This window comes from Enoplosus armatus, chromosome 7 (genome assembly GCF_043641665.1).
Source record: "Enoplosus armatus isolate fEnoArm2 chromosome 7, fEnoArm2.hap1, whole genome shotgun sequence".
In the NCBI taxonomy this organism is placed as follows: Eukaryota; Metazoa; Chordata; class Actinopteri; order Centrarchiformes; family Enoplosidae; genus Enoplosus; species Enoplosus armatus.
In genome coordinates this window covers 20,699,004-20,723,540 of record NC_092186.1, presented here as the reverse complement: position 1 = coordinate 20,723,540, position 24,537 = coordinate 20,699,004, and the positions used below count along the sequence as shown (strand labels likewise).

Here is a 24,537-nt window from a genome sequence, read left to right as displayed (position 1 = left end):
ACACACCTAATTAATGTTAAAGGTGCTTTGAATGTCTGAGGTTTGGAGACGATACATTCATACTGCGGTAGAGGCACAGCTGAGGGACAGATAGACATCTGTAGTGGTGGTTTCAAAGTTAGCGATCTAAGGCACTCAAATGACACTATGGCACAGCTAAGTTGGACTTAAAAAAAAAAAAAAAAAAAAAAAAGAGGAATCACATAAACACCACACACCACCACTCAAAGTTACACATCCAATAAAAAGGTACTGCACAAAGTCATTCACAGTTGCAACAAAAACAGAAAGAAAATCAGACCTGTGTTACGCCCCTGTGAGTAAAAAAACAGACGTGAGCTTCCTGTGAGGGAGAGAGATCACCGTCCTTATGAACGCCAGTGGGGGGAGGACTGACACTGCTACTTTCTCCTCTATGTACATCGCGCACACCGACTGCAGGAGGACGCAGTGTGCTCGGCCCAAAAGCCACTTTAGGGTCACCTTTTTAGGGAGAGATGCTGGTCCTTGTGGCTTTCAGTCCGGCCCTGCTCAGACTCGACTCACATCTCCTGCAGAGGGTGGCTCATTTCGATCCTCTCTCTCTTCACAGCCGGTTCAGTCGGCCCTCTGGATGCATCAGCGTCGCTGCCCAGGTCACTCATCTCATCAGAGAAGGACGCATCTAGTGGCACAGGGAGAGAGGGATTGTGGGAGTCGAAATAGTTTAGTTTTAGATCAACTGTGACGACCAGACTAACATTAAAACTATCCCTGTAAATAATGATGGCTTACCTTTTTCCATGAGTGATGGCATCATGGAGCTCAGGTCACTGAACTGTGATTCAAGAGATGAAACAGCATTAGTCAACAAAATAACAATTTTCAGCATCGTTTTCATCACTGTCATTAGTGTTTTGAGCATCTCCTTTCTTACCTCTCCCATGACAGCAATAGGAGTTTCTCCGGTGGCCTGAGCCACGCGGTGTTCCACCAGGTAAAACATGTACTCATCATACAATAGACGAATTAGGTGGAAAGAGCCAAAACTGGCTGCACTACGCAGGGTCAGGTCTCTGATCACCATGGAGCTACAGGCAGGAGAGAGAAACAGATCATCTATAAAGTGCTGTTTGGAGACATACAGCTACACCACCACAGACTGCTTCATCAGCCTTTTCTCTAAAATGTAGAAACAAAGCAGACTGATGCAGCAATTTTAAGGAAAGTACCTGTAGAAGGACCATTTGAGCAGGAACTGGCGTGCAGCTTTGGGGAAGCTGGGGCTGCCCTGGTGAGGCTTCAGGACCTGAGAGACCACATTGTCGAGCCAGGTAGCCCACTGGTCCAGAGAGCTCTGCTGTTGCAGGGTGACCTTAAAGTCCTGCTCCAGACGCTGAACCACGCTCTCGTCACACTGACACACCCATGACGCCTGCTCCTGTTAGACAAAACAAACACACCCAACCACATTCAGCAAGAAAACCACATCACACAGCAAGACGGGAAACTCTGGGAGAGTTGGCATGAACAGTCGGCACCTTGTGCAACGTGACATCTGACATTTTAACATGAAGTCGTGACATTTAATAAATGGGGAAGCAGTCAGACGAGTTTACCTGGACGTTAGCAAAGTCCACCCGGTTGAGGTCAGAGAGCATCTGGTTGATCTGGGAGGTGTTCTGGAGGACGGCACGGGCTGCCTGGGCCAGGTGGTTCAGACTGGTGTAACGTCTCAGTGTCTGGGCGAACGCACTGACCACCGCCACCTACACCATGGAGACAGAACCAGACATTTTATGTCGCTCAGTGTTTTTATGTCAGACATGCACCCAGTTTGGGTTTTCGGGCTCTCTGTGCTACACTTCATATATGCACAAGATTTACTCACCGAGACCATCTCTGGAGAAATGAACACGGTGTAAATATAATGCACTTTCAATCAGATCCAGGCTTAATATTATATCTACATAAACATGTATAATCTTTAATAGATCCGATCATTAAGGTCACATGCATAGTAACATATGACTCATGGACCACGAACCAGCCACATGAGATGATTACAGGTAACCGTAAAGGCTGAATGTGATAGATTCTATAAGCCCACTAGAGACATATTTCATAATTAAGTTCACAATTTGCATATTTTATGTGCACGAACAATCTAGATAACAGCTGTTGAAAAGGGGGTTTTCTTGTTACCTTAGTGCGGACAATCTCTTGAGGAAAGTTGGTCATGGCATTAGTCAGCCAGCCCTCCAGGCTCTTGGCAAAGTTACGGATGGCCTGAGTGAGAGTGCCTGAAGAAACAGAACAGCCTGGATTACAAACTGCCTTCACTACATTCAACTATGCATAAAGCATCTTAAGTAGAGTTGTGCAAACGCAGCCAACTGCAATACAGAAGATTAAAGTCATTCTGGAACCGAATAATTGGCTAAATCCCTTGAATGTGTCGTTGGGTGTGGTGTCAGTGTATAACTGAGGAAAACTGGGACATTGAGGATTAGATTTTGCTGGATTGGTATTACTTCATCAGTGTGTGTTACTTATAGTGAGGTGATCCAGGAGTGTTGGATAACACCCACAAAGTTAAAATCATAACACGTAAAAATATCAATGGTACTGACTAGGAACAGGACGCAGCACATCAGGGATGAGGATCTCTACCAGAGCCTGGTAGAGGATGTGGTCACAGCTCCTCATCCATAGTCTGATTGGTTCATATTTACACAGAGCCACCAGCTTCTCTGTGGGGATCACACCTTCCAGGTCATCATCACTACACACAGATGGGAGGGAAAGAATATATGTTGTAAATCAACTCAGCAGACAGTCAGGCAAAGAGGTGTTTTGATTTGACATACTGTTAAATATTTATTATTTAATTCATTATTAAATATTTAATTTAGCTCATACGTGGCACTTAACAAAAGTAAAAGCAGTAGCTTTCTTTTCAGTGCTGAAGCTTTGCTCTTCCTGTATATGTGATCTGACCTGCTGGGGATGGCAGTACTTCCGTCACTAGATGGCGGTGTTGAATACCAAAAGGTCTGCCAGAGTTTCTCAATGTAGTGGAACTGGAGGTTCATCACCACGTCCAAAGTAGCCTGCAGGAGAGCAGCGAGGGAGGGGGCGGGGGAGAGGATGAGGGGAGGGAAGGGAGGAGGGGAAAGAGAGGGAGGAAGGGGGGACAAAACATACAGAGCTGAGCCATGGCAACCAGACACACAACAAAGTTTCTACAGGCAGGCAGGCAGGCAGCCTCTCGCTCACTCCAGGCCCTCCTGGTTAGACAATGAGCCAGCTCAAACACAGCTCCCTGCACATTAATCATCAGGAGGATCCTAAAGGCCACGTCTAGGTTTCATCTGGAGTTTTCTTAGTTGATTTCAATCAGTTTTGTTTTTTAAATCTTGGTTGCCTTTATAAAGCAGATTAGTCTCATAGATTTATGCATGCATTTGCCTCCTCTTAGGCGAGGCGCTGACCTGAACTAACCCATGTGACTTCCTCTTTCCTGTTCATATGCATGAGGCCCTTAGAAAGCAGAGTATACTGCACAAAATTGAACACTGCAAGAGCGCGAAAGGAAGCAGTGGGAAGCTAGTGATGTAAAATGATAAACAACAGTTTCAGGGCTTGGACAGAAAAAGCCGTAACTTGGTTCTAAAAAGAGGGTGATCTTTAAACCTCCACACGCATATGTGAAAGTAAAACAAAACAACCAGCACTGTAGACGTAGTTGAGGACATTCAACAGAGGAAACGTCAGCCTGACTCCACATGAGGCAGAGGTCAAACTCTTTCGTTTTTTTGTCTCAAACTGTTTGGTATATCTCTGCGTTGAGTCGTATGATTCACACCGTGACCGGATGATTCTCTTCTTTCTCTATCTGGCAGGACATGCACTTGCCGCTGGATCTTGTTACACAGCAGTGTAGGGCTTCAATCACATGATATGTTTTTGCTTCCTCTCTAGCCGTTGCCATGGCAACCTTGTTTACGGTTGCCCCAAGCAACAGGTCCAACACAGAACTCCAAAACAAAAAGGAGAATTCCCCCATCCCCTCTAAACAAGAGCGTTTTTGCCTCCACAGTTTTTCACCACACAGGAAAAACAGCTTGCCTTAAAAAAAAGAAAAAAAAAGAAGAAGAAGAAGAAGAAAGTGTGGAGGAGAAATAACACATGTTCACATGCACGGTCACAGACAGACGAGCGGCCTGCGGCAGAGATTCCTGAAGCTTAACCCCTCACATCTGTGCACACGCACGACAAATACTGCGGTTTACAGTGTGATTTACTATCCTAAAAGTTTTATTAAACACCTAATCATTTGTGCTTAAGACTTAATTTAATGGCACGGCTGATAACTGAATATTTGGCTGTTGTTACCATGACACTAATAAATACATGCCCGACAGTGGATACAAATCAGCCCTGCTCAAAAGAAAAGAGACTAATTTAACTGCATGAAAGTAAGAAATAAGATATTGTTTTACGCTTAGGCCAACTTGTTACCTTTATTTGTGCTGTAACTTTAAATGGTGTCAATAAAAGTCTTGGCTAATGTGTTAACAGGTCGCTGTTGGCTCACAAAAAAAGAGGGGGGGGGAAGTGAAATGCATAAACATTAAACACACAGAGGCAATGAGAGCTGTGAGAGTGACAGAAATGCGCTTGGCAGACAAAGACAGGAGCCCATGTGCCTGTCCACAGACAAGGCAACACAAAGGCCCAAGGGGAGGCCACCACAAAGACACCAAGATGTCCACCCAGCGCGCTGAAAGGTTAATTGGCATGTCTTGAAAGCTGCACAGAGATGAAAAGACGGCTGGAACAAAGGGAGCGTGGTGAGACTGGACAAGGGGAGGGCAGGGATAATATGATAAAGCCAGAGCTCTGCTGCTTTAATCACAGCCCCTCTCCTGCATGTAAAGCTCCCAAATTTTAATGTTCAATATTATTTATACTCTTCTCATTGCCAATGCGTTTCATCCTGGAGGGTTATTCTTCTGCCTACTACACTACTTCATTGTCCTACCAATAGTCTATGAATGATGCTCTGCCACATGTGAAATGTCACTACATAATACACCATTTCTTCATACATTTCCATAAACAGATTTTTTTGACAGGACACCTGTCGACTAGCTGTAGTTAGCTTTCATCGTGCTTCCTGTTTCAGGATGTGTATCTGCCCTTATTAAACCAATTCACCCTGATGAGGCTGGTATTATTCTTTAATTTTCTTATAGTCAAGAAATCCCACAAAGAAGTCCAGAAGTGTTTTAGTCACTTGCTCAAGATTTTTTGAGTGACAAAGTACTTGTCTGTGGCACTCCACACTCCAAGCCGTTTCAAAACGGATCACAGATGTATAGTTAGATTTTTAAAAAGGTGCTTGAATCTTAAAAAGAGTACTTCACTGATTTAGCATTGCACTCCTATAACAACCTCAAACAGAAAGCAGTGTGTGGTGTAATCAGGGACGAGCGCTGCTGCAAGTCTGAATGTGAGGAAATACACAGCTGAGGGGCAAGCCACTGCTCACAACTTAAATATCTGTTCAAACTTTCCTACGGTGTGAAAGGTGTAATACAAAAAGATTGGTGCTGTGATGTGATGACGTACCTCGCAGTGGTCTCTGTAGAGTGACTGAAGCTTCTTGATATCATTCATGTTGATGCGCTCAGGCAGAGGCTGGGTGCCCAAGTCAGGAGAGGGAAATGGAGGCAAGGTGTGGGACGTATCTGCATAAAGCAAAAATGTTTCACTCACACACACAAAGGCTCACTCTATGAAAACTGTATGGGTAGATCATAAAGTGACACATATCCTATAATTGTCCCAACAAACAAGATGCCTGACAGTTTTTTTTTTACAGGTTGGACAGTTATTACCATAGTTAATAAATTATTACGTGTGTTTATAATGTATGATTGAGTAAAGCCAACACGTGGCGGTAGCTGTGCCAAATATGATTCCACTCTCAGTTTAATTGGGGGGAAAAAAAATCTAATACTGTTATGAAAGATGGGATCAGAAAGAAATCTGAAGAAAGAAGTAGAAGTGATGAGTTTAAAACACTTCCGTGATCTTAAGTGACAAACAGTTGTCGTGGCAACCTACCAGCTCCTGTCCTTACCTATGTACTGCTGGTGGTGTTGGCTCTGAGCAGCTACGGACTGCTCTGGAGTGCTGTTACAGTGCTGAGAGCTCCCACACAGGCTGTCAGACATACCGTCCACCTTCTGTAGAGGTTTGAACCTGTACAGACAGCAGAGGACAGGACATGTTGGTTAGTTGGGTTTTGAAGGAACGAAGAGAATAAGAAAGAACGTGCCACTGAGGGCTGGGACTATGCAGGTTTTCATTCCAATGAAAAACACACAGCTAACTCCCAGGTAAGCACACCTTCAGCCAAAGCGGGGCTAATTAATGAAATACCAGGGGTGTGTTTAAAAAGGAAAACAACATTTTGCTGGTTTTCTTCCTCTTCCCATCAGAGCAAATTGTTTACCTTTGAGATATGCTTGCCTCAGTTTGGTGGGTGTGTCTGGGATGATAACCAATACACACACACACACACACACACACACACACACACACACACACACACACACACACACACACACACACACACACACACACACACACACACACACACACTATCGTGGTTCTAAACACTATCTATGGTGTGTATTTTGCATTACCATTAACGAGTAACTTTAAAACAGGCTGAAAAGCCGTGTTCCTCTGATTGAAAGTTTCAAGTCCGTTTCACCTCCGACACCTCTGATGTCATGTTGTACTGACACACCCCAGAGTACACTTCTACATAATAATAATAAACTTTATTTATATAGCACTTTTTAAAAAACGAGTTTACAAAGTGCTTCACAGACATAAAAACAGAAAATACATAGTGCAATTACAATCAGAGTAAGTCCTATGCAGTCAAGAAACAAAGTTTAAAGACAATGAAATAAATAAAAAATTCTTTACAATAAATACATGATCAAAAGCATAAAACAAAAAGAAAAACTCTAATTAAAAGCCATTTTATAAAAAATGTGTTTTTAATAGAGGACACTGCTGTAGCTTGTCTGATTCCCAATGGAAGGTTATTCCACAGTTGAGGAGGATTAACATATGATCTTCATTCAAAAAACACCTAAACAAAATTATTGCCAAAGGAAAAAATAACCAACAAAATGACACAGGATGAAAGTTGTGACAAATGTGACAGAGAGCAAGACAAATATAAAGGAAAGGGGAGGAGACAGGTAAAAATGGCAGATGGGGAGAGAGTGCTGACCTCTGTTTCTGGTGGACTGGCTGCTGCCGCATGGCCATGTACTGGGTGTCTTCCTGCAGCCGGTTGAGTGGTGAGTCTGGCTTCACTCGGATACCATAGTAATGATACTTAGAGTTGCCTCTGGTAGATTCAGTGAGAGAAAAGCCAGAAACCAGTGAGGAGGAGAAGACTTGCCATCAGTGTAATCACTATCATTATCCTCTTCCATCAGCAAGTCTCCAATGCCTATAAGCATCATCATACTCGTCACATCTATAATGGTTACATGATTACTGTTATCGGCATCTTCAGCATCGACAACAACCTCTTCCTGTTTGTACCTGGTGCCTAGGCGGCGGGTCCTCAGGCCCATGAAGACCGAGCGGATGAGCTTGCCGAAGGAGGCTGCGTTGACCGGATCCAGTTTCTGTTCCTGACAGTGCCGCAAGTAATGGTTATACAGGGAGCACCGGGGCAGGCTCACTCCCTCCGCGGTCTCATAGTTGTCCAGCAGCCACTGTAGCTAAAAACACACAGAGGAAGACACGGTTGCACAATCAGTGAGCCCCAATGGAGAAACTCTGCTCTGTGACAGTCACCTGGCCAGAAATGAAGAGGAGCAGTGCAGCTTATTATCACATCAAAAGACAGATAACACACACCACACACACAACACATAACCACCTATTTTAGGAGGTTAAACACCAAAGAGACCATTGCACTCCCGCTGTGGCTACGCTTAGGCCTTAATATTCTTGACTGAAGCAGTAAGTGACTACAGCATAGAGAATGGCTGATTGAGTGAACACTCAAACATCTGAAGTGCTTTTTATTCTATCAGACAAATCTCCAAGACAGTCAATATTGAGGAGGACAGTTGTAGCCCTGTCTGAAACAGCGCAATCATAAAGAATTTGCATAAAAAGCTCAAATTACCATTTTGCTAATTTAAAGCAGATATTTCAAACACTATTCATACAAATGATGTGGAGATTGTGAGATGGCAGCTGAGGTTAAGAGTTGGAGTGTAGGGAAACCTCAAATCACCATCAAATTTCCCATGTGAGGAAAAGTCTGGTGGGAAATACTACATCAATCGTATCTAAATTTCATTATAATTGATTGACAGCCTCCAAACAAGAAAAGTTATACTGCAATAACATTTTGTGATACTGAGTGCACGTCTTGGTGTACTTAGAAGTGAAATAAACAGAAATCTTGAAAATAAATCAATCAATTTGAGTCCATGCAGAGTATTAAGAAATATATACAAGATGCAAAAAAGTGATAGCAAAGTTCAGATCAAGGACGAAGACAATTATGTGTGTCAGTGGGACAGTGTTGAGGGTAAGTTAAGCTAGCAGTAGGTAGCGTGTTCAACTTTGCAGAACACAAGTGGAACACACTGCCTAAACGTTCAGCTTTTGTTTTGTTTTGTTTTTTCACTTTCTCTCATGTCCTTTTCAAAGAAAGTTCCTGGTTGACTTACATGGCTGTTGAGCAGGCTGCTTTTGTGACTTGCAATTCCTTCAGACTTTTGGAGGTTTTCAATCGCCATTTCAAGCTAAAGAAAGAAGAAGCATGCAAAACAAAAAGGGAAAAAAAGTAGACATAGGAGAGGGAGGAGGCAGGAGAGTGAGAGAGATAGAAAAAGAGGGGACAGAAATAAGCAGGGGTATATAAAAAAATATATATATACACACATACACACAAAAAAAAACAGATAAAGGAAATAAGACTGTTAGCGAGCAGCCAGATCTCTGCATTTCCATTAAAATCAGTCAGTGTTGCAGCCAAATCCATTATTGGCTGACAAAAGCATGCAAATCAAGGGACTCATAGGGTTAAGCTGCTCAGTGAAGGTTTGCGGTCAGACACTCTAATGTATGCAAATAGGAACCACAAACAGGGGCGCAGGTCACGTCAAGTTTGGGGACACCAGGTCAACAATGCCTACCCCCACCACACCCCACCCCATCTCCAAAACTTATCAAACAATGTGACATAGAAATAATATTTGAAAAAACTAAAATTCAGAGTGAGTTGCAACTACGACAAAAGCAAGTGTCATGGTATAAAGTACACTGGCATATTATTCTGTCTTTGGACAACAAAAAATAATAGAGTCCAATTGGCGGGTAAAGTGAATGACAAAACCAGGGACATTCTGTTGAGCTGTAGAAGAAAATCAAGTCAAAAAAGAAAAGATGTGTGGTATTGCAGCCAAACTGGAGACATGGAAGAAAAGGAAAAAGAGGCAGGCAGCGTTCCAAGCCTTAAGAAGGCTCCCGAGGGCTCATGGCCAAATGGTAATGAGCCCCAGGGGTTGCTTTGTTTCACAGGGCGCTCAAGTGCCTGTGAAAACCTCTGAAACAAGGCAGTGCTGAATTATTTAAGCCAGCGTCCCGATTCTACAGGCTCTCTGCCCTGTACTGCTCTGCTCTCTGTGTGTCACTGCAGAGCCGGGAGGCCCCAACTCAGGTTGCTGTAAACCCTGTGTGTCTCTCCCTGCCTTTCAGGCTTGTCCGGGAGCCTGGCCAGTCTGGACACAGGCTCGGGTGGCAGTGATGACAGTTCACAACACCATATGGTAGTGGGGGTCTCTTCTCAGTAAGCCATGTTGTACTGAGAGTTAGTAGTAACAACTTATTTACAGTATTTAGAGAATAAAAAATATAATTTGGCCACATAGCAGGTGAGAAAAGACAAACAATCCCCCAAGTAAATTTGGTCAGTCATTTGGCTTTGGTGGGTGCGAAACTCTGATTTACAGTTTGTTTGTTTTGCTGGCTCATTAATCCCATTCTATTGGAAAAAGTGCTTCAGAGTACCGCAGAAACGTCGGTATGGGTGTTGCTCACCATAGCTGAGGAGGAGCGTGACGAGTGTGATATGTGGTTGCGGCTTCCCTCCATACTTCCTCCGTGGATCAGGTAGGTGCTTCCGCTGGAGATGATGTGGCTGCTGCCCACGTCCATAGCGATGCCCACCATGCCATGAGGGGGCACCCCACCACTTGCAGAGGAGACCACCGTGGTGACATGAGCCCCACCGGCCTGCGAATCAAAGTAGGTTCCCCCACTGCTCTGCCCATACAACTGAGCCTCAGGGTTGTAGGAGTAGGCCGCTCGGCTGGGGAGAGATCATTGTAATAAGTCATTCCATGACGACGCTGAACAAAGTACATTTCATGACAACTGATGGATTTTAGGAGTACAAGAGCAGTTTACAATCTTTTCACTTCTTTGTGCGAGGCACAGGAACACAGCACTGCTGATGCAGAACATAATCTTCTTACACAGACAACAATATAACTGATGTCATCAAAATATTTAGTTAAGCTGGAGTCAAATCAAACATCAAGCTGTGGGGGGAAAAAAATCACTTTGGCTTCAATTAGGCGTTTTGATTAGAGCCACTTTAAAAGCAAGTTGGATGTTAAAATGATGAGAAAAGTGGTCTGGAAAGTCGTATTTGTTTTTAGGCTTCTCATCCAGCACCTATTCATACATAATTCAAGATAACTCTGTATTTGGAGTAGAGCCAAATATTATGCACAGAGATGTGTCTGTTTAATTTAAAAAACAAAAATGTTTTACAGCATTACATTGACACAGTGGCAATTTGTAACTATGATAAACATTCTGAACAAATATTACAAGTTAAGTCAAGTTATTGCTAAAGTTTATCTTAATATAATTGTACACTTTACTGGGTTGAGTTAAACTTCATTTCATAGTGTACTTGGACTACACAACATGAAAAACATGTAACATACTCCTCTGTTATAATTGTGGAGTAATGTAACATTGCTTACATAGTTCCATTGGCATAAACAGTCTCTCCACTTTCTCCTACATACTGGACCTGGGATGGGTAGACATGTTGCACCTGCTGCACCTACAGAGAGACAACAGGAAACCAAAGCAGGAAGAAGGAAAATCATTATTTATGCTTCCCCATTTGTGCAAATGTAAGTCAAATAGCAACTGCAATTGGAACAGAGACGGAGTCTTTTAATCATTCAAGTACTGCGTAAAATGAGAATATTTGCTTGTGGGTGTAGGCATGTGCACAATTACAGAGTGTACATGAAGTGCAGTGAAAAAGTCTGTACACCCCTTGGTTTGTGCATAATTATTTGTCCAAAACAGAAGCCTCAACAATATCATTTAACATTAAAAAAACACTGCCTAATGTATTCAGACCTACCAAGGTTCTTTATGTAGAGCTTCTATAATATTTGAAATGCTAAATAAGCACGTTATTTTGAAAGGGGATCACGAGTAAAAGTGATTTGGAACAATGTTTGATTAAAATGCACATTTCCCCTGTAATTCAAAAATAAAGCTGGTGACATCATAATCGAATTGATTTTAACTTGAACTGATAATTTGTGGTTTAATAAATACAAGCATAAGAATGGTGAAAAACACATAATGAACTGTCCATCTGCTATTGGCTGATCTTGTGTCATGTGACATCAGCTAGAAATATAAGACTGGTGCCTTAGACGACCTAATACCAGACAGTCAGGTAAGCCCCTGGTTTTCATCATTAGACGCTAGACATCACACAGATCTTGAGTTGGGATTTGGTTCAAGCCCCCAGGAAGCACATTCACGTTCACAATATACCCAGGGAGCCAGAGAAGACTTTTTGCCATACACATCATCACAAAAGAAGCAGCAGCATCATCACACATGACACACAAAATGACTTCTAATTACCAACCCTTAGGGCTAATAAGTATTTAAAAGCTACCAAGAGTTGTATTACGATGTTATTTTCATGTTATTCATGTATGCAGGCAGTGGGCCAGGCTCAGCCAGAGAAAGACACTTTCACACACCTATGAGGGGCACAGGGAGCAGGAGAAACATTTTGACACATGCCCTGGATGAGCAGCTTTCGGTGGAATGAATGGGCTGCCATGTTTGGGATCTTCGTCCACAGACATGGTTTGGTTGCTTTTTAACTTGTTTACTGTCTAATGTGTCAGTCGAAGGCCAAACCTACGACGCCCCAGTATGACTGTTATTATTTAACCTGAATGTAAATTCTGACCTGAATGAGACAGAAAGTTTATCAAATATTTGTAAGTGACACAAATAAGCCCTTGTGAAACAGGCTATGTGCTTATTTTGCCAACATTAGATTCTGTTTATTTGAATTCATAGAAATAAATTATTTTCTTGTTACTTTATTGTAAAAGAAAACACTGTATAGGTCTCAGGCTCAGTCATAAAAGTCATTATAATTAACTTTTTGGAAAAATTGTAAAACGTCAAGGGGTGTACAAATATTTTCACAGCACTGTATAAGTATGTACAGCACTGTGTACCTGCTGAGGGACCTGTTGAACCCTGGGTACTGAAAGTTGCTGTACTTGTCCTCCTTTCTGAGCTGAGCCTGTGGCTTGAACCAGCACCCTCTGTGTGGATACAAGACATAACTCAATTACATAGGTATGCACGCACAATCACACACATACACACATCACTGTAAACAAATGACAGTCAACACAACACGGGCAAAGTTATCAACAAATGCCCTCCGTCAAGACTTTAAGCTACTGCTGATAGATTAATGCTCATATTAACGCTCATACAGCACTGTGGCTTTCTACAGCCTCAAATGGTTGTGGCAAAATGGAAGTACTGGTCCAATAAGGCGGGGAGAAGTTATGGCAGAAGCTGGCATGGTAAATGGATACAAGAGGCATCTGTTGGCAGAGTGGACGGGTGGCAGCTTCAGTTGCTGACAAGTTACAAATTGGAACCACTATTAAAAGAACATTTTTATTTATTGCAGGTGCTGCATGGAACATTAAACTATGAGTGAGTCCACGAGAGATTTTGTTGTCAAGATACTGCACTGTTTCTTTTCAGACACCATGCACAAGCACTGATATAGTGAACGGCTGGTTTGGTTTCCAAAATAACTAGTCTGTTATATCTAACACTTGGAAAGAAACCGGATAGAACAGTTACGTCATTACAGACTTTCCCCATTTGTCCTGTTGTTACAGTGGCAGCAGGGTAGAGGTAGTACCCTACCTGCTGAGAGGCTGGGACAGGCTGTACCACAGGGGCCTGAGCTGATGATGACGTCCGCAGCGCCGCCACGCTGGTCGTGGTGTCTGACCCTCCCTCGGAGCTCTGCATGCTGGGTTGCAAGGGACACATGAAGAAGGAGAAAAGAGACATGAGTAGGGGGGATTTTATACCAGACTGAAGAAATACTCTTACAGGTGACACTGAGGCTTGAAAAAAAAAAAAGAATAAGAGCAATTCAAGTCTAGACACATGGACAGCCATACGAAATAAATGCTCTTCCACCCCACCCCTTCTCTTTTGGAGCCACCAGGGTATTCTTTGTCACCCAGGGGGTTTCTGGCTTTGCCAAGTCAAGCTGAGTCAGTGAAGCTCTCAGAGCCCCAGAGGCTGCCCACCTTGGGCCTTAATCAATGGCGAAATAAGCAGCTCAACAGTATTACACAGACACTCCTGGTCCTGCTGACAGATCAGACCCAGGTGGAAAAGTTACAGTACAGGAGTTCAAGTTACCAACAGGACTAAAATGCTTCCTGAGGACCAAACCCACTGCCGCCACTCGGCTTTCCACTAGGTGACAATGTGCACAGCATAGCAAAGGGGAGCTAAAAATGGAGTGACACAAAGGCTCTCTTTTTCCAACAAGGACAGAAAGGGAAAGAGCGGGAGTAAGGCAGGGAGAAGAGAAGAATGGAACTGCAAGGGGGAGTAGGCAGATAAAAAACAACTTCCCCACTCTCTCAAAAAAAGAAAAAACGAAGGGGGAAAAAGATGAAAATGGCAGTGGGGCTCCAGCCCCTGCCAGGGTCCTGATGATATCCAGTGTTTGTTTCGAACGAGAGCCGTTCTCTGAGGGCTCCAATAATCCAGCTGATATGAGGAAATTCCTCAATGCTTTGTAAACGTTTGTCGGTTGCTATGGTGAGGAATCCATGACGACCACCCCCAACTCAACCCCCCTCCTCCCCTCCCTGTTCACTCCTCCACCCCCCTTTATAAAGCTCTTGCACAAGGAACTTTCGAGTGCGACCGCAAAGACAAGAGGGGGAGGAGGATTAGAATGAGGGAGAGGGAGATACGGCACAGTTGGGGGGTGGGTTGAATTGATGAGCAGTCTTTGGTTTAAAGCAGAAATCCAGGAGCAGCAGTAAAAGTCAGTAGGTAGACGAGAAAATGGTGTTCACCGGAAGCATTACAGCAAAGGGCCGCAAGACACAACCTGCTCTAGACACGCTGTGATTAGTCATAACACACGACATGCACTACAATGTTATTTTAATTTACTGGAAGAGATCTGACGAACACCACTTAGGCTGCAGTAATCTGGAGGCTGAGCTATTAGACACAAGCAACAGGTGCAGCCACGCTTGTCTTTTGGCTTTCTCAAGACCCAACCTAAACTTGTGATTCCATTTCAAGCGTCTGCATTACATAAGTATTAAGAAGGCCTTCCTCCATCCGTTGCATCAAACCGAGTGATCTAAATGTGTCTCTTGTCAATAAATGACTAACTGCCTTAGACCATGTGACAAATTGAACTCAGACAGAAGGGGCAATAACAAAAAGAAATCTCACATGTGACTTAGAGAGGAAAAGAAAAACAGGGGCAAAATGAGTCAGAATCAAGGAAACCCCACCGGTGATGGAGAGGAAGAGGGAATAAATTTAACCAAACCTTAGTTCCAACAAAAATGTTGTGCACACACCAAAATAGGAGTCACATCCTCTTTTGTGGAACATTTTCAGAGTTAAAGACTTAGATGATACATGATAACACCACTCATTTATACAACCACCTAAAATGTTGCCACTAAATACAACATGATGAAGCCATCACAGACACTGCCACAAAATCCCTCCCACCCATAATCAAGACGTTCCCACAGGCAAAAAGAGATTGCAAGAGAAAATGTTTCATTAAAATAGTTTTCCAACAGATCTTGACACTAAAAAATAGTGATTCTCATTTTACCCAGAATCGCACGGGATGACGTTTGACATAGGTCAAAATATTGTTCAAGGCTGCATCACACTGCATGTTGACTGACAGGAGGAGCCAGTCTCACACTTTCACTCTTTATTTCTGTAATCTGGCTGTGAACAGATTATTACACTTCTGATCTGTAAACTATCTGAAAGAAGCACAGAAATCAACAGATTGGACCTTGGACAGATTGCTAAAGATACACTAATTTAATATTTTAGGGGACGACCAGCACACAAATTCACAAAACAAATCTCCCTGCTAGCCACAAAACCAACATTTGAAACCCTTTTGAACCCTTTTTGACAGTTTTAGACAGTAGTAACTTGGGGGATATTTAGGGTTTGGGGGGTACTCTTGGATGCAATAGCAAAATCAGTTCAGAGAGTGTACCTTTAAGATAGAAAAACAACCTATTTGGGTGTGCCACCACTGGCATTTTCCATTTGTGGAGATTTTGCCACAGGCAAAGGCACTGCTCTGCCTACATGACTAATAGACTGAGTGGAGGAGGCCTATGTTGAAATTCCTGATATGTGTCAATCTTCAGACACACACATGGTCCTAAGCTCCATATCCAGTCTACCATGAATAGCCCTCTATGTCTTTTCTAGCACAGGGCACAATTAGCACTTACATGTAAAGGCTCTCATATTCCATTATAATTTATCTTCACACTTCTTTCCTGTATGCCATTTAAGTACCAAAAGGCTATTATCAGAATGATGCTAACAACGAGTGAACATGTTGAAAGCCGCTGCAATGCTCAAGCATCTTCCTAAAGCAAGGAATTTGTCTATGGAGTGTCACTTAGTTTATAAATACACTTGTAACAATCCCATCATTTATCGTCAGACTTGTCATTTTCACCAGAGGAAGTGACACAAGCCTGAGGGCTTCTTCATGCCATTAGGGAGTGGGTGGCACAGCAAAATGGTGGGGGATAAGGAAACAGAGCACTGACCTGCACGTTTTCCACCATTAAAGCTCAATTAAAGTCAAATCAAATCACTGGGTTGGAGGGGAGAGACAGGAGAGAGTGCAGGCAGAGAGGAGTCGTTCTGCTTAGTGTTCAGGAAAGGTTAAAAGCCACACAAATTCCCCACTAGCAGCTCTGAAAGGCACAAAGGTAGAACACAGCAGGAGACATAGCACACTGCTGCAAAACTGCTACTCTGGATGGGCTGCTGTTCAGGGCAAAACCTTTCTGCCTCCAACCCAGAGACAACTTTACACACTTTTCATGTCAGGTCTGTGAGTCTGCTTTCATTCAGGCAAATCCCAGATGAGCACTTAACAACATTACAACAACAGCCCCCTCCTTCAAGAGTTACCTGAGTTTTAAAGCTATACGGAAACAAGACGAGTCACATTCGAAGAACCCCAAAGTCGCATTAATGCTATGGTCTATAATGTTAACAGTGCAGACAAGATTTAAACATCCGTCACTGACATATCTAACTTAAACAGGGCTCAATCAGAGAAAAACACATACAGATGTTCAATTAAAAGCAGGAGCCCACAGTCTTGGCTCATGTTTGCACTGGCCCACATTGTTTGCAGAGCAACAACGGTTGCTAGTGGCAACACCGTCCACTCCCGTTTCCAGGAGCCTGTTGCTATGCAACCAACAGAATACTTCCCAAACCAAACAATGCCATCCCCCCACCTGATCCCTCTATCTCACGCTAAGTAGAAACTTACAACAATAAATACTATGTAAGCTATTAATTTCAGACAACAGGGGACATGGAGGCAGACTTAGTCCTGTGTTGCAGTTATATAAAAATGTACAGACTTTATGCTGGTTTTGACTTGATTGAAGAGGACAGGATGAAGTGCTCTGTTTTTGCAACTACTTTGAGCTCAAAAGAAGGAGGAATGTTTAAGTCATCAGGGAGACAACAGTCTATTCTTCAAGGTTGCTTTACAGTCACGCCACCCAAAAACAACACTTCCAAAGGCCGAGTCTTTGCAAAGTTCCTTGGGCAGAGGAGATAGTAAAACAGTTTGAGCAGAGCGATGCCTTTTCTGACTCAGGGGAAGATAAAAATAATAATAAAGTGGAGGCAAACACTTGTTGCTTTTAAAGGGACATCTACAGAGGACATTTGTTCAGCCATATGCAGATGTCTCAAGTATATATGATGTACCAAGAGGAGCAACAGGTCTCTGATGAGGCTTTAAGATGTGTCCCCCAATTTGAGAATTATATTTTTATTGCAAAATAAAGTAATTGTCATTTGGGTGTTTGAAAAAACATTAGACTTGCTTTTCTTTGATTTCATTAAAAAAAGAAAATAAGATCACACAGGCACACGCGCTCACACAAAGAGCGAATTAAGATATGATAAGACATTTCCACAACAGAGGCTGTTCTTCAAGCCTGTCTCATTAATTCATGGCTAATCCAATCAAAGCAGCTCTTGGGGTCTGCAGATGGCAGAGTTTGAGGGGAAGAGAGGGAGAGAGAGAGAGTAGAAAAAGGAGACACCGACCACTGTCTCTGATCCAGGCGTCCCCCTCCCCTCTCCAGCTCACCTCCCAACCTCTGGTCATCAGCACAACCTGTCCACTCCGTCACCATGTGCGCTGCAGGCCTGACAGCCACAGAGGGAAAGATCAAACTGTTGCCATGGAGATTGTGTGTTCGCCCATGCTCTACACTAACTTCCTCCCCCAACGCCCTACCTCTACTAACCCTTTCCAGATTTCCATTGCCCCCCCCCCACACACACACACCTCCACCCACCCCCAGCCCTCATCCTTAATGTTTAACACCTCGACATGAAGAATGAGGATTTGAAACTGAACATTTTTGAGATGTTCAACTGGAAAATGCTACAAAGACGAGGAGGGAAGGAGTGGGGAGACGGTCATAACAGGGAATGTAATCAGACTATACTCAAACGTGTTGGCGTCTCCCTCTTTCACGAGTATCTATCTAATGTGTAGGAGGGAACTTCACTCGAGTCACCTGGCTGCTTAAGGAGATGGAAACTGGCAAATGCTAACAGTTAGGGATTCTTGGATATCGGTTTTATTCCCCATTTTCCAAAACATTATTAATGTCTGGCACACCCAAAAACACATTACCATCATGCAATAACTTTTCTGATCCTTCAACTCACTTCAGGGCCTTTACATTCATATCTGCACAGCATGTAAAGATTAGCTAAATCTCAGTTTAAACATGGTCACAGCTAGATCCACAGCATATAGTACGGGCCCCTCTTAAAGTTTATGCATCACTGAACATATTCCCAAATCCAGAAAGAACTTAGAGCACACATACACCTGCCAGGGCTGCACAACGTGCTAAATTTTTCTATTCTATAAATAATAGAAAATATTAAGTGACTGAATATTAAGTGGTTATGTTTAACTTCATGAGAAAATGAAGTGATGAAATTAAATATTTGAAAATGCACTTGTGATGTTAAAATGTTTTTTTTATTCTGTTTTCACAAGGATCCGGGATCTAGATCTTAATCAAAAACGAATCGCTTGTTCCTTGGGCCACGGCCTACCATTCCACCTAACTTTATGAAACAAGTTAATGAGATTTACTGCTAACTATCAGACAAATAGAAAGAACTGCGAACATAACCTCATTGCCTGAGGTAACGTTGCCATGTCTTTGAAAATCTTCACAAAGACATAGCATTAAATCAAAACCAATCACCAAGACTGACAACTTGGACGTGTTAAGTATCCTAACGCTTTAGCCTAGCCCGGACTTGCATCCTATTCTGTGGAAGAATATTGAATCTCACTCCAGATGCAAAATGCTGACATTCTTTAAATCTGCTTTCACTTGCTCTCTCAAACAGGTGTGTTTCCAACCTGTGGAGTTTTATTTCCCAGGGAACCACATTCTGTAAAGATTACCTCAGACGCTGGCAGCGTGCTGCCTCGATCTTGACCGATGAAGCAGAGATAAGCGTTTTGTTGCACTGGAGGAGTCTGCCTTCTTGGCAAGCGTTCACTCCACACAGATATGACACTGAGAATCATCATACTGTATGTACAGTATGTTTTCACAGGCACTACTTGACACAAACAATGAGTCATCAGTTAATGCTTGAAATTTGAGACAGATCCAAGTGTCTGTTGTTCATGCAGGGAGTACTGTGCCATGCTGAATTCTTGCCATCAGACTCAGATTTAAGTATTTAATACCTCTTTGGCATTAAAAACATGGGTTCAGTCTGCATTTGACAGGTCATACCAGAATAGTGGTCACGGGTAAATGCTGAGTCACTGCCATTCACACAAGAACGAAGTCTGCAAGTCTGTTTTTTGTAAATGATACTGCTACAATAACTACAGTTGCCACATGTTAATGTGTTTAATATAACATGGTGCAATCTTAATATAGCAACTTAGGGTCAAAACTCATACTTAAGCATAATTTTAGTCAAACTAGCATACAACCTAAATCCATTTCTACCTTTCAAACGGAAACCGAACGAGGTCTGGATTTTAAATCATCTCTACAGCCAGCAGCCAGATCCAGTGATATGCTTTAGATATTAAAAATGATAAGTTACATAATGTCAGCAGCATTCACACAGTAATTTAGCAAATCCTATTCAGTGTCATTTCCACATCATTAACCATCAAATTACTTAAGGATCTGAAAAGTGTTCCTGCATGGCAATTTGCATCAAGATGGAAGTCATAGAAGTTACAGTAAAAGGTGGTGACAGGATACGGTCGACATCCTGTCTATTGGTCTGCATATTGGTGCTCTTTAGGTTCAAACGTTTCAGTTATTAATTTCATTGCCTTCCATATTGTTTTTACTGATGTAACAGATTGGTTGACTTTGTCAACACTTTACTGCCAGACCAACTACTCTGGCTACAATTTGAAACACTCTTCAGTCAGGCAACACAAATGCTGTTAATTCTTACATGAAACATAATTAGCATACAACGCTGCTTTTAAATTACCCCCCATATTAAACATTACAACATTAACATTTGCTCTCCTTTGAAGCTAATGAGTGGGAAGAGAGGGTTCTCAAAGACCAGGAATGGGATCTGAGGGCTGCACTATATAAGGACATCCACCATTTAGCTGAAACAGGGTTGTTTTCACCTGTGACAATGGCGTCGCCTGGCATTGTTGCCAAAATCTCCTAATTAAAGAGCTTCTGAAAAGCCGAAGACCCAACAAATTGAATCTAAAAATACTGTCTGGGTCTGATCATTTGCAAATCTGGTAAATCTCACTCCACTAAAGACCTAGTCTTGGTTCTGGTAATTACTTTGTAGCAGGTTTACAGTGACAGAAGTTCTTTTTTTAAGCCAAATAAACATCTCTTCACAAACTAGCCTAAAATTCTACAAAAGAAAGGAAAAGTGAGGAGAGGGTGGGGGGCTGCTACTATCCATGCCTGAAAGAGAGAGGGGGGGGTCTGTCATTGTAATGCAAATGCAACTGCCTTGTCTGCTGTTTGTGGCAGGAAATTTAATTAGCAGTTGTGTAGCTACGATACAAACAGGTGGAATGTTAAGAATGTTTCTGATGACACACACACAGACAGAAGAGACAGACTGAAAAACATTTCATTTCACAACGAGTTTCAACTTGTTGCCACCACCGCGCGAGGGCCAATCAGTGGCAACATTTTTTTGGTATATGACAAGATTTGTTTCTTTGTATCCTAGCAGCGTAAGCCTACAATGATTTCCAAAAATCTTTGAAGCTGGAAGACGTGATGTGAGAATCACGAGGACACTTAAACTATTTTCCTTTCAACAGATTCTTATAAAACAGTAACAGCACATCACTTTTAATGAATTATGAAGATTATAAAACTGAAACATTTCATGTGTACAAATGGCACTATTATTTTCCACTTAACAAGCCCCACAAGGCATTCTCCTCTCCGTTCTCCTGCTTTGCTCTATGATTTCTTGACATGCCTTTGACTGGAGTTATGGGATAACCCATTAAAACTGTGTTAATATCAGTGACAGACAATGAGATGTGCAAAACCCAGGCAGTTCAGTTAGTACAGGGGGTATATGCAACTCTATATGGATATGATCAACTGCAAACAGCAGCAACAAAACTGATGGCAGTGACTAGGTCCATGTCTATATCTGTAGCAGGCTATTGGATTGAGAACTTCTCCCAGAGGCAACAGAAGGCCTCATCAAGATAAGCTAAATACAGCATGAGCAAACACACATACACAAGCACATCCACACAGCACACTCATGTATGTGCACACACACACACACACACACACACACACACACACACACACACACACACACACACACAGAACATGTGACCAAAAGCTGTGTCAGGTCACCCGCTGCCCAAGAGACCACTGCAGCTGTCCTATTGATAGCTGAACTGTACTACACACATGGGTCCATTAAACACTCAAAATGGCACACGGTTAACGGTGGACACTGCTATGCACAATCATGCACGCAATGGCTTTAAAGAAGGCAAGAGGAGACAAGGTTAGGCCTTAAGAGGGAGCATAATTTTATGTAAATCACAGGTGAGTGTGGCACTCATTGCTGAAATGGACCAAAGCACGACCATGATCACAGGCTGCAGGATAGGCTAATAAAGGCAAGCTTGGTCAGTGAAATTCAGGATACAGATAGTCTACAAGTAACCTACACCAGAAAACTAAAAGAAAAAAAGGGGGGTTTACCTGTCCTTTCAAACTGACATTCTCATTAATAATTTTCTGTACTTTACTAAAGCCAGTAAGAAATTTCTAAAAGAACTCTCCAACCACCAGCTGCTTTCCACTTTGTTTAAGTCTCCTCTCTGAGCACCATTTCTTTCTGACCTGCCTCTGCAAGCCAAAGCTATGCACTCTTACCACAAAGAGGGAGATGAAAATAACCTGATTAAAAACACTGACTTTTAAAAGAATAACATTTCACCCCCTGGCCCACTCCATCCCCTTTCTTTCCATGACTTGGGTGTATTTGTATATCAAGTTGCCATGTAAACATAACAGTGTCACGCTTAAATTGGGGGGGGGGGTTACACACACAGTTTCAGCGCAGTCATCTCTTTATTTTCTTTGTAGCTGCGGTGAGGTGTCTGACCAATCAATGTTAAGTTTCTTTCTCTGAGACTTGCTTCAAAACAAGCGGAGTCTCCTGTTAATGCACATTCAATTCTTCCCTATATTCTGGCCAAAGGGAGTAATATCATGGCGGGAGGGAGGCTTCACGAACATTACATTTTAACATATTATGCAGCCTAGATATTAATTATGATTAATATAAGCATACTCAGACCTGCTTTTTGACCCCTTTTCACCAAAGAGGAAATAGATATTGGGCTACATCAATAATACATCTCCTTAAATTAATCATTGAGCTCTCTTCTTTTACGAGATGAATACTTTATGTAAATACACATTTGAAAGTTTATAACTCAATTCATTAGTACCGAGCAGAGAGGGCGTTAATTAGAGAAATTTTCATGCTGCATAGATTCTTCCCGATGCTTCAATAGCAAACAACATTACAAATGACCGAGCACCTGACAGCTGTCTCTGAAAAGATAGTTCATTAGAATGAATGTATCTCAGGGGACAAAAAGAGACAGACTCCCAAAAGGAGAAAAAAGGTATGCAAAGTGCTGGAAACCTGCCACCGCCACACTGTAAAACTAATGAAAAGGAATTTAAAATCACTGGGGGTCTAATTTTCCTTGGTTTCTCATTATTGCTATAAGACAGATTGATATGAGCCTTTAACTCTGCAGAGAGGTCAAACAGCAACCCTAATGAGACCTGCCACTTGAACACTGAAGCAGTGCTGCTAAGAACAACGTAGCTATTAGCAAGCAATTTCCTTTTGGGTTTGTTCATATACAGTTTATAGCATCAGTAAAACTGGAAAGGTGGGTTGATGGAGCTAAATTAAATGAGGGACAGAATAGGAATCAGGTCTAATGATTCATTCTGCTTAACATAACGTGTACAAGTGGGTCTGATTTAATGCCTAGATTTAAAAGCACATGAAACAGTACTTTAAATACTCCATCTCTCACCCAAGACTGTAAAAACAAGACAGAGCAGAATAAAAGAACCATCACAGCACCACCTAGCTGTAACATATCCAGTTATTCAAGCGATTTCTGAAATAATAAAAACATAACAACGTTGTGAAGTACCAACTTTGTTTAATCTAGATAGCAAAGGTTATATAATCTTATTAACGGACATTAGTTCATTTTGACAGTTTACTGTGCTCGAGACCAGCGAAAGCATTGGGGTTGGTTACGGTGAGTGTCGTAACGTCGCCGGGAGAACTTCATATATCTGTGCTCGACTTTGTAGTATTTTTTTATTCCTTTTACGATGCAATTTGTGAGTGAAAATCTGCTGGCACACTGCCTGCTGAATCGAAAGTTGTCCTCCTGCTGAGTTAACGCTTGCTTGTAGCGGACGTTAGTTACAGTTTGAGCACCAGGACCAACGTTGCTAACGCTAGCTAGCTCCATTCCCACCTGCTTGAATGCGGTTCTGAGAAAAGACACGGGAAGAAATTAAGTTTGTCCGTGTTGTGACGAACAAGACAGACCTGCCGTTAACAACGCGACAAAAGGTTGAACTCACAACTGAACTCATCGCTGCTGGTTGTCCAAGTTAGCATTAGCTGTAGCTTGACTGGTAGCCTAACAATCCATCCTGCTGGGATCGAGCTGGAAGTGCGTTCACATACATCTCGACACACTCTACACACACTCTCAACGTAGCAACAAGTGTAAAGTGATCCAGTAATCCATTTTGAGTTGGAGTAACGTTGACGCTGTGTGTAACGTTCAAGCAAAGAGTAACTACATGAGTAGCAGTGGTGAAATAGATATTTTCCCCAAGCTGGCTTTAGGTGCAAGAAGCTGTTGCCAGCAATAGGTGAACGTCAGTTAGGTAAAATGAGGAGTGGAAAGCCGTTCGCAACTTGGGGCGGATGCCACAAAGAAGGGAAAGTTATGTTGTGGAAAATAACCAAGAGTGCTAGCAACGCATTCGATCCCAGAGCATTTTTCTCCAAATTAAATTCAGAATCTAAATTCTATAAAGATATAATCACCTTTGCCTTGAGAAAAGTTCTGCCCTGGCTCTGCTCTCTTTCCCCTCTCTCCCACTCGCTCGGTGACTTCCAGATGCTGCTGCTGCTGTTGCTGAGTGTTGCGCCCGTTGGTAAGTAACTGTC

At 42.5% G+C, this 24,537-nt stretch overlaps 1 protein-coding gene across 1 annotated transcript; it reads right to left on the bottom strand.

The window, feature by feature from the left end:
- Positions 1-243: 243 nt before the first annotated feature.
- Positions 244-24,537, bottom strand: rfx2 (regulatory factor X, 2 (influences HLA class II expression)). Its single transcript, XM_070908681.1, has 18 exons — positions 24,415-24,537; positions 13,342-13,450; positions 12,627-12,716; positions 11,100-11,182; positions 10,144-10,414; positions 8,772-8,846; positions 7,624-7,805; positions 7,304-7,423; positions 6,131-6,252; positions 5,617-5,735; positions 2,980-3,092; positions 2,613-2,764; positions 2,185-2,282; positions 1,599-1,748; positions 1,212-1,420; positions 917-1,070; positions 775-817; positions 244-664 (listed from the first exon to the last, which is right to left on the bottom strand). The coding sequence occupies exons 2-18, from the start codon at positions 13,447-13,449 to the stop codon at positions 543-545; spliced, it is 2,211 nt and encodes a 736-aa protein (XP_070764782.1). The 5' UTR covers position 13,450; positions 24,415-24,537; the 3' UTR covers positions 244-542.

What these genes read in the sequence shown, in the direction of transcription:
- rfx2 (XM_070908681.1), bottom strand. Translation starts at nt 13,449, where the DNA reads ATGCAGAGCTCCGAGGGAGGGTCAGACACCACGACCAGCGTGGCGGCG. An exon ending in TGGACTTTGCTAACGTCCAG is followed by an intron (nt 1,421 to 1,598) that starts GTAAACTCGTCT and finishes TTTGTCTAACAG; the next exon opens with GAGCAGGCGTCATGGGTGTG. An exon ending in GCCATCACTCATGGAAAAAG is followed by an intron (nt 665 to 774) that starts GTAAGCCATCAT and finishes CTGTGCCACTAG; the next exon opens with ATGCGTCCTTCTCTGATGAG.